The 12,794-nt window shown below is 36.5% G+C and overlaps 1 protein-coding gene across 1 annotated transcript; it reads left to right on the top strand.

The window, feature by feature from the left end:
* The first annotated feature begins 366 nt into the window (after positions 1–366).
* Positions 367–12,249, top strand: LOC146784456 (uncharacterized). The gene is made up of 2 exons (XM_085635135.1): positions 367–476; positions 4,856–12,249. The coding sequence occupies exon 2, from the start codon at positions 4,899–4,901 to the stop codon at positions 11,361–11,363; it is 6,465 nt and encodes a 2,154-aa protein (XP_085491261.1). The 5' UTR covers positions 367–476; positions 4,856–4,898; the 3' UTR covers positions 11,364–12,249.
* The last annotated feature ends 545 nt before the right edge of the window (positions 12,250–12,794 follow it).

Genomic DNA, 12,794 nt, shown 5'->3' with positions numbered 1-12,794 from the left:
GTATGTGAAAATTAATAGAAGCATGTTTTGTATTGGTACAAAAAAATGTGTAACCAAAGAACAGTACTATGGATTTGCAGTTAGGTTTGAAAAGTCAAGCACTCTTGCTCTGTGGAATTGAAACATTGTGTGTCGAACTTCTGACCTAACTGCACACAGCAGTGTTCCATGAGCTGTTGCTATGGTAGCAGGCAGAAGTCAAGTTGGGGGAAGGGTACTAGGCAGAAGTCAAGTTGGGGGCAGGGTACTTTTGGAAAAGGGTTGGTTTTCAACCAATAGAAATGTGTCATTACATTTGAAAAAAAGGGGGAAGCACTGAGATTTGAAACTTACATGTATATGTGTGGAAAAATAGAGGGAAAGTTTGCCATTATCTGGTTCTGCTGAGAGGAGAGAGGTGTACAGAACAGAGATCCTGGCTCTGATAATCTGCTGTTTGAGTGACACATTTCTTTCACAACTAACTAATTTTAAAGGTGAGTTTACAGTTTGAGAGGGGATGTATGTGGTAACTTAAGAAATGAATAATAGAAATGGGAATTGTTTTTGTTGTAGTTACACATGGTGGATTCATAATGTGTCAGTCTGTAAAAGAGATTTTCACTTGGCCCGAAAAAAAAAGAGCAGTAAGTGTGCTTTCAAATTGGCAAAGAAATTTCGTTTTGGCACTAATGTGAAAACATGACTGTGTGTGCATAGAAGAATTATAGGCAGAAATGTATTGCGTCTTGCTCTGGTGATTTCACAGTTGCAGTAGATGGAAAAGAGGAGCGAATTTTTGGGGGAAGAAGCAGAGGTTTAGCACACACCCATGTGCTTGCCATGTATAGTCATGCACAGTAATTAGAAGCGAGTGGGGTTTTCAGGTTTAAGTCTGTAATGCAAATACATTCAGCATCACTAAGGCTGGTTGCCCCTGCTGGAGTGTAGGCAGTCACAGAGAATACACACGGTGGTGGTCTGAAAAAAAAACAGCTTGGACATGTGCATTTAAATAAATTTAAAAAAAAAGGTTTCAGAATGTGTCAGTCTGTAAAAGTGATTTCAAAGTGTAAAAAGAGATTTTCACTTGGCCCGAAAAAAAAAGAGCAGTAAGTGTGCTTTCAAATTGGCAAAGAAATTTCGTTTTGGCACTAATGTGAAAACATGACTCTGTGTGCATAGAAGAATTATAGGCAGAAATGTATTGCGTCTTGCTCTGGTGATTTCACAGTTGCAGTAGATGGAAAAGAGGAGCGAATTTTTGGGGGAAGAAGCAGAGGTTTAGCACACACCCATGTGCTTGCCATGTATAGTCATGCACAGTAATTAGAAGCGAGTGGGGTTTTCAGGTTTAAGTCTGTAATGCAAATACATTCAGCATCACTAAGGCTGGTTGCCCCTGCTGGAGTGTAGGCAGTCACAGAGAATACACACGGTGGTGGTCTGAAAAAAAAACAGCTTGGACATGTGCATTTAAATAAATTTAAAAAAAAAGGTTTCAGAATGTGTCAGTCTGTAAAAGTGATTTCAAAGTGTAAAAAGAGATTTTCACTTGGCCCGAAAAAAAAAGAGCAGTAAGTGTGCTTTCAAATTGGCAAAGAAATTTCGTTTTGGCACTAATGTGAAAACATGACTCTGTGTGCATAGAAGAATTATAGGCAGAAATGTATTGCGTCTTGCTCTGGTGATTTCACAGTTGCAGTAGATGGAAAAGTGGAGCGAATTTTTGGGGGAAGAAGCAGAGGTTTAGCACACACCCATGTGCTTGCCATGTATAGTCATGCACAGTAATTAGAAGCGAGTGGGGTTTTCAGGTTTAAGTCTGTAATGCAAATACATTCAGCATCACTAAGGCTGGTTGCCCCTGCTGGAGTGTAGGCAGTCACAGAGAATACACACGGTGGTGGTCTGAAAAAAAAACAGCTTGGACATGTGCATTTAAATAAATTTAAAAAAAAGGTTTCAGAATGTGTCAGTCTGTAAAAGTGATTTCAAAGTGTAAAAAGAGATTTTCACTTGGCCCGAAAAAAAAAGAGCAGTAAGTGTGCTTTCAAATTGGCAAAGAAATTTCGTTTTGGCACTAATGTGAAAACATGACTCTGTGTGCATAGAAGAATTATAGGCAGAAATGTATTGCGTCTTGCTCTGGTGATTTCACAGTTGCAGTAGATGGAAAAGAGGAGCGAATTTTTGGGGGAAGAAGCAGAGGTTTAGCACACACCCATGTGCTTGCCATGTATAGTCATGCACAGTAATTAGAAGCGAGTGGGGTTTTCAGGTTTAAGTCTGTAATGCAAATACATTCAGCATCACTAAGGCTGGTTGCCCCTGCTGGAGTGTAGGCAGTCACAGAGAATACACACGGTGGTGGTCTGAAAAAAAAACAGCTTGGACATGTGCATTTAAATAAATTTAAAAAAAAGGTTTCAGAATGTGTCAGTCTGTAAAAGTGATTTCAAAGTGTAAAAAGAGATTTTCACTTGGCCCGAAAAAAAAAGAGCAGTAAGTGTGCTTTCAAATTGGCAAAGAAATTTCGTTTTGGCACTAATGTGAAAACATGACTCTGTGTGCATAGAAGAATTATAGGCAGAAATGTATTGCGTCTTGCTCTGGTGATTTCACAGTTGCAGTAGATGGAAAAGAGGAGCGAATTTTTGGGGGAAGAAGCAGAGGTTTAGCACACACCCATGTGCTTGCCATGTATAGTCATGCACAGTAATTAGAAGCGAGTGGGGTTTTCAGGTTTAAGTCTGTAATGCAAATACATTCAGCATCACTAAGGCTGGTTGCCCCTGCTGGAGTGTGGGCAGTCACAGAGAATACACACGGTGGTGGTCTGAAAAAAAAACAGCTTGGACATGTGCATTTAAATAAATTTAAAAAAAAAGGTTTCAGAATGTGTCAGTCTGTAAAAGTGATTTCAAATTGAAAAAAGAGATATACACTTGCCCCCGAAAAAAAAAGAGCAGTAAGTGTGCTTTCAAATTGGCAAAGAAATTTCGTTTTGGGACTAATGTGAAAACATGACTCTGTGTGCATAGAAGAATTATAGGCAGAAATGTATTGCGTCTTGCTCTGGTGATTTCACAGTTGCAGTAGATGGAAAAGAGGAGCGAATTTTTGGGGGAAGAAGCAGAGGTTTAGCACACACCCATGTGCTTGCCATGTATAGTCATGCACAGTAATTAGAAGCGAGTGGGGTTTTCAGGTTTAAGTCTGTAATGCAAATACATTCAGCATCACTAAGGCTGTTTGCCCCTGCTGGAGTGTAGGCAGTCACAGAGAATGCACACGGTGGTGGTCTGAAAAAAAAACTGCTTGGACATGTGCATTTAAATAAATTAAAAAAAAAGGTTTCAGAATGTGTCAGTCTGTAAAAGTGATTTCAAAGTGTAAAAAGAGATTTTCACTTGGCCCCGAAAAAAAAAGAGCAGTAAGTGTGCTTTCAAATTGGCAAAGAAATTTCGTTTTGGCACTAATGTGAAAACATGACTCTGTGTGCATAGAAGAATTATAGGCAGAAATGTATTGCGTCTTGCTCTGGTGATTTCACAGTTGCAGTAGATGGAAAAGAGGAGCGAATTTTTGGGGGAAGAAGCAGAGGTTTAGCACACACCCATGTGCTTGCCATGTATAGTCATGCACAGTAATTAGAAGCGAGTGGGGTTTTCAGGTTTAAGTCTGTAATGCAAATACATTCAGCATCACTAAGGCTGGTTGCCCCTGCTGGAGTGTAGGCAGTCACAGAGAATGCACACGGTGGTGGTCTGAAAAAAAAACTGCTTGGACATGTGCATTTAAATAAATTAAAAAAAAAGGTTTCAGAATGTGTCAGTCTGTAAAAGTGATTTCAAATTGAAAAAAGAGATATACACTTGCCCCCGAAAAAAAAAGAGCAGTAAGTGTGCTTTCAAATTGGCAAAGAAATTTCGTTTTGGCACTAATGTGAAAACATGACTCTGTGTGCATAGAAGAATTATAGGCAGAAATGTATTGCGTCTTGCTCTGGTGATTTCACAGTTGCAGTAGATGGAAAAGAGGAGCGAATTTTTGGGGGAAGAAGCAGAGGTTTAGCACACACCCATGTGCTTGCCATGTATAGTCATGCACAGTAATTAGAAGCGAGTGGGGTTTTCAGGTTTAAGTCTGTAATGCAAATACATTCAGCATCACTAAGGCTGGTTGCCCCTGCTGGAGTGTAGGCAGTCACAGAGAATACACACGGTGGTGGTCTGAAAAAAAAACAGCTTGGACATGTGCATTTAAATAAATTTAAAAAAAAAGGTTTCAGAATGTGTCAGTCTGTAAAAGTGATTTCAAAGTGTAAAAAGAGATTTTCACTTGGCCCGAAAAAAAAAGAGCAGTAAGTGTGCTTTCAAATTGGCAAAGAAATTTCGTTTTGGCACTAATGTGAAAACATGACTCTGTGTGCATAGAAGAATTATAGGCAGAAATGTATTGCGTCTTGCTCTGGTGATTTCACAGTTGCAGTAGATGGAAAAGAGGAGCGAATTTTTGGGGGAAGAAGCAGAGGTTTAGCACACGCCCATGTGCTTGCCATGTATAGTCATGCACAGTAATTAGAAGCGAGTGGGGTTTTCAGGTTTAAGTCTGTAATGCAAATACATTCAGCATCACTAAGGCTGGTTGCCCCTGCTGGAGTGTAGGCAGTCACAGAGAATACACACGGTGGTGGTCTGAAAAAAAAACAGCTTGGTTTCATAATGTGACAGTTTGTTATACAGATTTTCACTTGCCCAAAAAAAAAGAGGAGTTTGTGTGCATTCAAATTGGCAAAGAAATTTCGTTTTGTGACTATTGTGAAAAGAAATGTAGTAATATATTTAAATTCAATAAAGAATTTTTTTTTTAGTTTTTTTGCAGGTATTGCTGAAGAACAGTGAACAAAATTTAAGATGCCTACAAAATCTCGAGTTCAAAAAACGCTAAAAAAAAAACTATATTTGAGGACAACTGGAGGACCAAAGTTAGTAGAAGATGCTGATGTTGGGAAAAAGAAAAAATCTTCTGGTAAGCAAAAAAGACAATTCCTAAACAAAATATTGAAAACAAACAAAAATGTACAAAATGTCTGTTCTCGGAAAAATGTAACAAAACCTACAGAACAGCAAAAAATTGAGGATTTAGTTAATGCAAATATACCTTCTGCAATTGAAAAGTTTAACATAAACAGAAAAACAGCATTTAAAGAGATACGTAGAAAAATGTTTCAGAGAAGAGTTATGTCCAATTTGATAAAGGATATAAAGAAATATAAGCAAAAGGCTAAATATTATAAGAGAAAAAAAGAAATTGAAGCCATTGCAGCAAAGGCATTAGAATTAAAAAGGAAACTATTCATATTAATTTTGAATAGGATGCGTACATTAGATAAAATGGTTAATGTACTGAAATCACAAAGCAAAAGCAAAAGAGTAGTGAACAGAACAAATTTTTGTAAAGTGTTTTTAGGAAAGTGGATGCATAGCTCAAGTAGTGAACCTTTTTTTAATGAAGAGAGCTATTTTCAAAGTAATAGTTTGCTGCATGCAGTTGACACCAGAGGTCGTTCATACGAAGTAAAAAATGGTTGCATAATGGAGAAGGAGATAATGGTTCCAAGAGATGAGGTACAAGTGATGGCAGATGAGGCAATGGGGAGACGTCCTAAAGCCCCAGTGTACACTTGGAATTGTAGTAGTATTTGCACTGTGCGTCAGGAATCTATTGACAGATTTCGAGAGTTTCTAAGAGAATATAGTAAAAAAAGTGTAAAACAAAAGATTAAGGTGCTTCAAAGTCTGGATCCATGCAGAGTGAGAGAGAATACTGGTTTGCAGGGTCATTCTCTTGCTTGTCTATCTAGAAAAGTGTGCAATAGTGTTTTCCATCATTTTAGGATGCTGGCTGTTCATCATACTGAAATGAGAAAGTTTGTGAGACGGTTGTATTTTGCCAAAAGTCCAGCAATAAAGTTAAATGAATTGAATAGGGCTCTGTTCCGAGGAACGGTATCAGATGTAGAGAAGGTTGTTGATGAAATTCAGTTTTGTTACTTTGGTCCTGAACAAAACAGTGCAGAGAAGGACACAGTAAATGAGGCAGAAGTGGAAGAGAATGTAGAACCTTGTGTAAGTAAGACATTTAATGATCACATAACAAAATTTGCAATAGTCTCTAATGAAAGACCAAATGTTACTTGTATTTGTTGCCGCAGAACTCATTATAGAAAACAAACTAGGAATGTTGATCTCTACAGAAAGAGTGAAAATGAAGATAATTATAAGTGGATGGATTTTGCAACATATATATTTCTTGAAAATTGTTTTGAATTGGGTGAAGATCAGCGTATTTGTAAATACTGCTACAACAAGTTAGAGGAAAATAGAATGCCGACCAGAGCTGTACATAATAATTTAGAATTGGATGCTATTCCTGCTGAACTTTCTGAATTAAATACATATGAGTCTATACTCATTCAATGTGTTCATCCGTTCCAGACCATAGTACGTATGGAGCCCAAAACTGGTAAATTACCTCCTTCAGATTTAGTGAGAGGTTTAAAAGGTAGAGTGGTGTATTTGCCCTTGGATTTGAAAAAAAATATGGAAACTATTGATGCGGATACTTTGGAAACTGAACCATTAATTATTCTGGTTAATGGTGTACCTACAAAGAATAAGAAGATTTGGCAGGAGCTGGTAGATGTGCGGAAAGTACAAAGAGCAAATTTGTATTTGAAAAAAAATAACAAATGGTATGAATCAATTTATATAGTAGAAGAAGAAGAAGAAGAAGATTTACAAGGAGATACAGAAACACCAAGTGGACAAATTGAAAAAGTGGACAAGTCAAAGGAAGAAGAAATTTATGAACATTTTAGCATACATCCTCTCCATTCGAAAGAAGTTATGGGAGACAATATTGATCTCTTTCAGATGAAGAAAGCAAAAGGAAATCCCGTGAGTGTATGGGAGGAGAGCTTGGAAGCTCGATGTTTTCCCCAGCTGTTTCCTAAAGGAAAAGGAGGACGATACGATGAACGTCCGGAACAGATTCCAGCTTCTGAGTATCGGACTACAAGACTATATGCTGAAGATCCCAGATTTCGACAAAGTATCCCTTATTTGTTCCATCTTTTATTTGAAAGCGACTTGTCTGCACTGTCTTATGCAGTAAATCACATTTTAAAAAGTGGAGTACATTTACAAAATGTGTCTGCTAAGGATTTTATGGAGAAAGTGCAGCACCGAGATGATCATTTGGAAACACAACTGATCAATCTGATGGCTTGTCAGCGTGGGACAAATGAATATTGGTACCGACGCCATGGTGAACTAAAATGCATGTTACGCAATTTAGGAACACCAACATGGTTCCTTACCCTAAGCTGCGCCGAGTACGCTTGGGATGATTTACTGGATTTTCTACGAGAGGCCAATTCAAACATTGAAAACATCGAATACAAGACAGCAGGAGAACTGTGCTCATTGGATCCGGTTAATGTTTGCAGATATTTCAATCATAGATTTGAGGCTATGATGTCCTTCATCTGCAATAAAAAAAATCCACCCCTTGGAGAAGTAGTGGATTTCTTTTGGAGAAAAGAGTACCAGGCAAGAGGTGCTCCTCATATTCATATGCTGCTGTGGATCAAGGATGCCCCAAAGTTTGGAACAGATACTGATGAAGCAGTGTTATCTTACATTGAAGAATATGCAACATGTGCTATACCTAAAAGCACAGAAGAGTACAAGTTAAAGGAGCAAGTTCTACGTTTCCAAAGTCATCGGTGTGGAAAATACTGTCGACGGAAATACAAGAGCAAAGAAAAATACTACACTAAATGTCGATTTGGATTTCCTAGACCTGTTCTTACAAATGGAAGAGTCAACAGTTTTATGTCAGCTGTGAGACATACTATCACAAGAAAATCACCTAAGAATACCTACAACCTTAAAAGAAAAGAAGAATCAAAAAATATAAATGACTACAACCCAGTCATTTTATCCATGTGGAACGCTAACATGGATATACAGTATGTTGCTGACAATTCCATTGCTGTTGCTCGATATGTAACGTCTTACATTACGAAATCAGAAAAAACAGAATTGAAGGAAATGTGGGAAGAGATTTCTCACGAGAAGACTGTCAGTAAGAAGCTGTACAGTTTCAGTTTGAAGATGTTATCGCATCGAGAAATTGGATCCTACGAATGTTCAGATAGATTATCTTCTGCAAGTCTCTACTCGAAGTCAAGAAGAATAATTTGGGCAAGTTTAGGCCTTGCAGCAATGAGAAATCGGGTACTGAAATCTGTTGGAGAAATTGAATATTTGGCACAGTTCGAACCTGAAAGTACAGATATATTGAAAACAAACATGTTGGACACATATTATCCCAAGAGAAGTCATCATCTGGAGAACATGTGTCTCTATGAAGTGCTGCAGAACTACATTTATTCACGGAAAGCTGCAGAAGACATCAATAATGGAAAATATAAAGTCGTTGGTGAAGAAGGATGTTTGGTGAAGCAAACCAAAGGAAGTTTGATAAATCACCGGAAGCTGAGTTGCGACACTACCGACAAGAAAGAATTTTACTACTTGGCTCTTTTACAGTTGTTTAAACCATGGCGTTCAGAGGATGAACTACTGGGAGAATTCCAGAGCTATGAAGATTCTTTTAATGCTTGCAAAGACAGCATACAATGCAGTACATTCTCAACTTATCTGCAAATGTTAAATGAAGAAATTGAACAGGAAACTACAATTGCAGCAGAAATTGCTAGAGACAGTTCTCAGGACAGCCAAAGTTCAGGAACATACAGTCAAGATCCCCTAGGACAACCAATCGTTGAAAATGAAGCATCAATAGCCATGAATGAAGTGGAAACGGCTATGAATCAAGCTCAAGAAGAATTTATAGACTTAGAAAATTTGGAAAGACAACTGAATCAAGAGCAGCAACAAATTTATGAAGAGATCAAAAACAAAATTGAACACGGATTTCTACATGAAAAAAAAGAGTGCTCATGCACATCATTTCATCCAATCAGGATGTATGTAAGCGGACAAGCTGGCACTGGAAAAAGTTTCCTAATTAAAGTCATCAGAAGCTACCTAAAGCAAAAAACAGATTCTACTTTGTCTTGTGTGGTTACTGCTCCAACTGGGTTAGCAGCATATAACATAAAAGGAATCACCTTACATCGTTTGCTAATGTTACCAGTGGAGCATGAGAACAAAATACAATTCAACAAGCTAACTGGAGAAGCATGCTTGGAAGTTTCAAGAGTATTGAAGAAGATGCAAGTTCTCATTATTGATGAGGTGAGCATGGTATCAAACTTAATGCTTGCCTTTGTGCATTTAAGAATGCAGCAAATTTTGAAGACAGACTATGACGTGTTATTTGGTGGAAAACACGTCATCGTTTTTGGGGATCTTTTGCAACTTACTCCGGTTAAAGGACAACCAGTGTTTAATACTGTGACACATGAAGACACGAAGAAGTCATTGGGAAGCATCGGTAATACAAATATTTGGTCCTTCTTTGAGTACAAGGAACTTACAACTAATATGAGGCAAGCAAACGATGAAGAATATGGAAGTATTCTGAAAGATATCAGGATTGGACTACTCACAGAAGCTGGCAAAAAAGCATTACAGACTCGGCTGCTACATAATTTATTTCCAAAGGAAGAAATAGTTGCAGAGAAGATATACAAGAACATTGCAGAAAACAAAAGTGTCATCTGCTTAATGCCAACTCTACGTGAATGCTCAATATTCAATGAGGAGCTTTTGAAATTGGAAAAGGAAGAGATCATGAAATTGGAAGCAGTGGACAAAATTGAGGATGGAAGAATTACTGTCACAGTAACAGGCAAACTGAAAAATAAATTGGACTCACTAGAGAAGAACATCTCCAAAACAGCAGGATTAGAAAAAAATCTATATGTTTGCATGAACTGTAGAGTGTTTTTAAGGAGAAATTTGGATGTTGAAAAAGGCTTAGTAAATGGAGCGATGGGAAGAGTTGTGGGTTTTATTAATTATCAGAAAAAAGATGGAATTGAATGGTTAAAAATAAAATTTGATCAGATAGAGGAAGTTAAAGACATTTGTCGTTGTTCAGTTCGTTTCATGCTTGTGAAAGACTTATATGTACGTAGGAAGCAGTTTCCGTTTTCTCTAGCATATGCTGTAACTATTCACAAGTCTCAAGGATTGACTGTAGATTGTGCATTTGTGAACATTGGATCTAGTGTGTTCAAAGAAGGTATGGCATATGTTGCTTTGTCACGAGTCAAAACATTATCAGGTTTATTCATGATAGACTTCGATGACTCAAAAGTTAGTGCTGATACAAACTGTGTAAAGGAGTATAATAGATTAAGAAGAAGCTATGCTCCTCATTTAGGTCAGTATCCTGTGTTGGAGAAACGTGTAGTTTCTCGTAAAAGGAGAAATGAGAATATCTGTAATGAAGATGTAGAGAAGAGGAAAAAAAAGAGGAGTGATGTAATTGCAAGCAAAAAGAATAAGGAAAATGAAGAACAGGTTGTAGGATGTCATTTTGAAAATAGCTCTGGTGTCAACTGCTACGCAAATGTAGTGCTGAATGTTGCTTTTTATCTGGAAAGTTTGCAAGAGCAGATAATAATAAATCAGGGAAAAAGATTCTGTTCAGAGCTCAGTCTCCTTTTTCAAAAGCTGAGTAAAGATAAAACTCAAATAGAAAGTGCTACTGATATTAGAAAACTTTTAGATGTATGTTCAGGACGAACACAGTTTTCTCAAAATGAACAGCAAGATGCTCACGAATTTTTGATGTATTTTCTTCAGGTAGTGGAAGAAGAAGGAGTTCCCATTGACATTTTTTTTGGTCTCTCTTATAAATGGGAACATAGTTGTGATAATTGTTATAATATAAGTGGTTCTATTGTTGATAATGAAAGGTTTATTTATTTGACATTGCCAGAGAGTAAAACAGTCACTTTTGCAAACTTAGTTAAAGATGCTAATCATAGCATGAAATGTGGTGAGTGTAATTCTGACATGTTATCAACATTAATTTTAAGGGAATACGGACAGTATGTAATTTTAATGATGCAACGATGTAGAGCTGATGGATCAAAATTGGATACTTTAATAAAGAAGTTTACAGGACAGCAATTATCAATTTCAGGAAAAACTTTTGTAACTGTTGCAATAATTTTCCATGATGGACCTACTGTTACTTCTGGACATTACACAGTTTATCTAAAATGTGAAAAAGGATGGACACTGTGTAATGATTCCCAATTGATTTTCAAACAACGTTTGCCTTTTGATTTAGCAAATTCCTATCTAATCTTCCTGAAACCTAAATTTTAGAGAGACTTGGCAAGATCTGGACAAAATAATTTTACCATTTTACAGGATTACCATTGCAATTTTGTAGAAAAAAGATTTTTAAAATTATCATTTGGCCTAAAGGAAAGATAACCAATTGTAATGTGGACTTTTTAAATTTTTAATGCAATTTTGAAAAACCAATAATTTAGAGATTATCGGTAACTTCTGCACATTTTAAATTTTGGAATGTTATTGGACTGCCACTGGAAATTTTTTCAAAAATAATTTCAAAAATTACTATTTGGCCATGTGGAAAAGTAAGCAATTCTATTGTGGACTAAATAAATTATTCGAAAAATTTTCGTGAACCAAAATGTTACAGAGAATCGGTGAGATCTGGACAGATTAAACTTTAGAATTTTAATGGTTTTCCCTTGGAAATTTATTCCAGGGAAAGAATAAAAAATACTATTTGGCCTAAAGGAAATAAAATCAGATGTATTTTGGAGTTATTTGAGATATATTATTGTGAATGTACTTCTGAAACAAAAATATCAGACGGTATTTTAAAGAAAAAAGTATTGTTTTTAGATGACATTTTTTAAGAATAATATGCATTTCTGTAATGATAAGTTTAAGTGAGAAGAGATTCTGGGCTTTTTTAATACAATCTTTGAGATTGTTATTTTTTTTTGCCCGCTGTAAAATGATGAATGCAATTGCTTTCACAATTTATAGTGAAATGCAATATATTCTGAAAACAGCAAAAATAAGGCAAAAATATTTTTTGGGAAAAAATGTAAATATGTGTACTGTATTATAAAATGTTTTAAAAATATTAATACTTTTTTCTTTTTTTTCAGATCGATATAGAAAATTTTCGTAAACTACAACCATTTTAAAAACTATTTTTTAAAAAAACAAATGAATAAATATTTTTTTCAGTGAGTATGGTAAGTCAATAGTAATAATTGTAGTCTTTCAAGGACCTTGTAATGTGAAAAATGATTTTTAGTGTTTTTTTTAAAAAATAAAAAAAAAGGTACGCTTACCGTACGCGTACGGTAAAAAAAAAAAGTTTTTTAAAAAAAATGTAAAAAAAAGATGAAAGATAAGGTTGGCTCTTAAAAGAACCGTTGTGTTCATGCAGGGACAGAGGAAAGGAACCATGGGAAAATCATTCAAAGCTACAAATGTGCTGATCTATTTTGTTATTCACTAGGGAAACACTGGTCTCCCTATAACAAATTAGAGCTTTACAAAATGTGCAATGAATATCAACCTTCCGAAATCGAGGGTTCATTTCCAGAGGGCCAGCAAAAGGAGATTCTCCCCCCACAGATGAAGGGCTCACCTGAGCTGCAGAAGAAGGAGTAAGCTCTGCAGGTGATGGTCCAGGCTGAGCTGCTGTGGATGTACTGGCTCGTCTTTCTGAAGAGTTACCTCCAAAAAGTTGAGCATGTGTCCTTT

Source organism: Triturus cristatus, chromosome 11 (assembly GCF_964204655.1).
Source record: "Triturus cristatus chromosome 11, aTriCri1.1, whole genome shotgun sequence".
Taxonomy (NCBI): Eukaryota; Metazoa; Chordata; class Amphibia; order Caudata; family Salamandridae; genus Triturus; species Triturus cristatus.
The sequence above is the reverse complement of the archived record's forward strand: the minus strand, read 5'-3'. Positions and strand labels throughout refer to the sequence as shown.

Coding starts and splice junctions, on each gene's coding strand:
- LOC146784456 (XM_085635135.1), top strand. CDS start 4,899: ATGCCTACAAAATCTCGAGTTCAAAAAACGCTAAAAAAAAAACTATAT.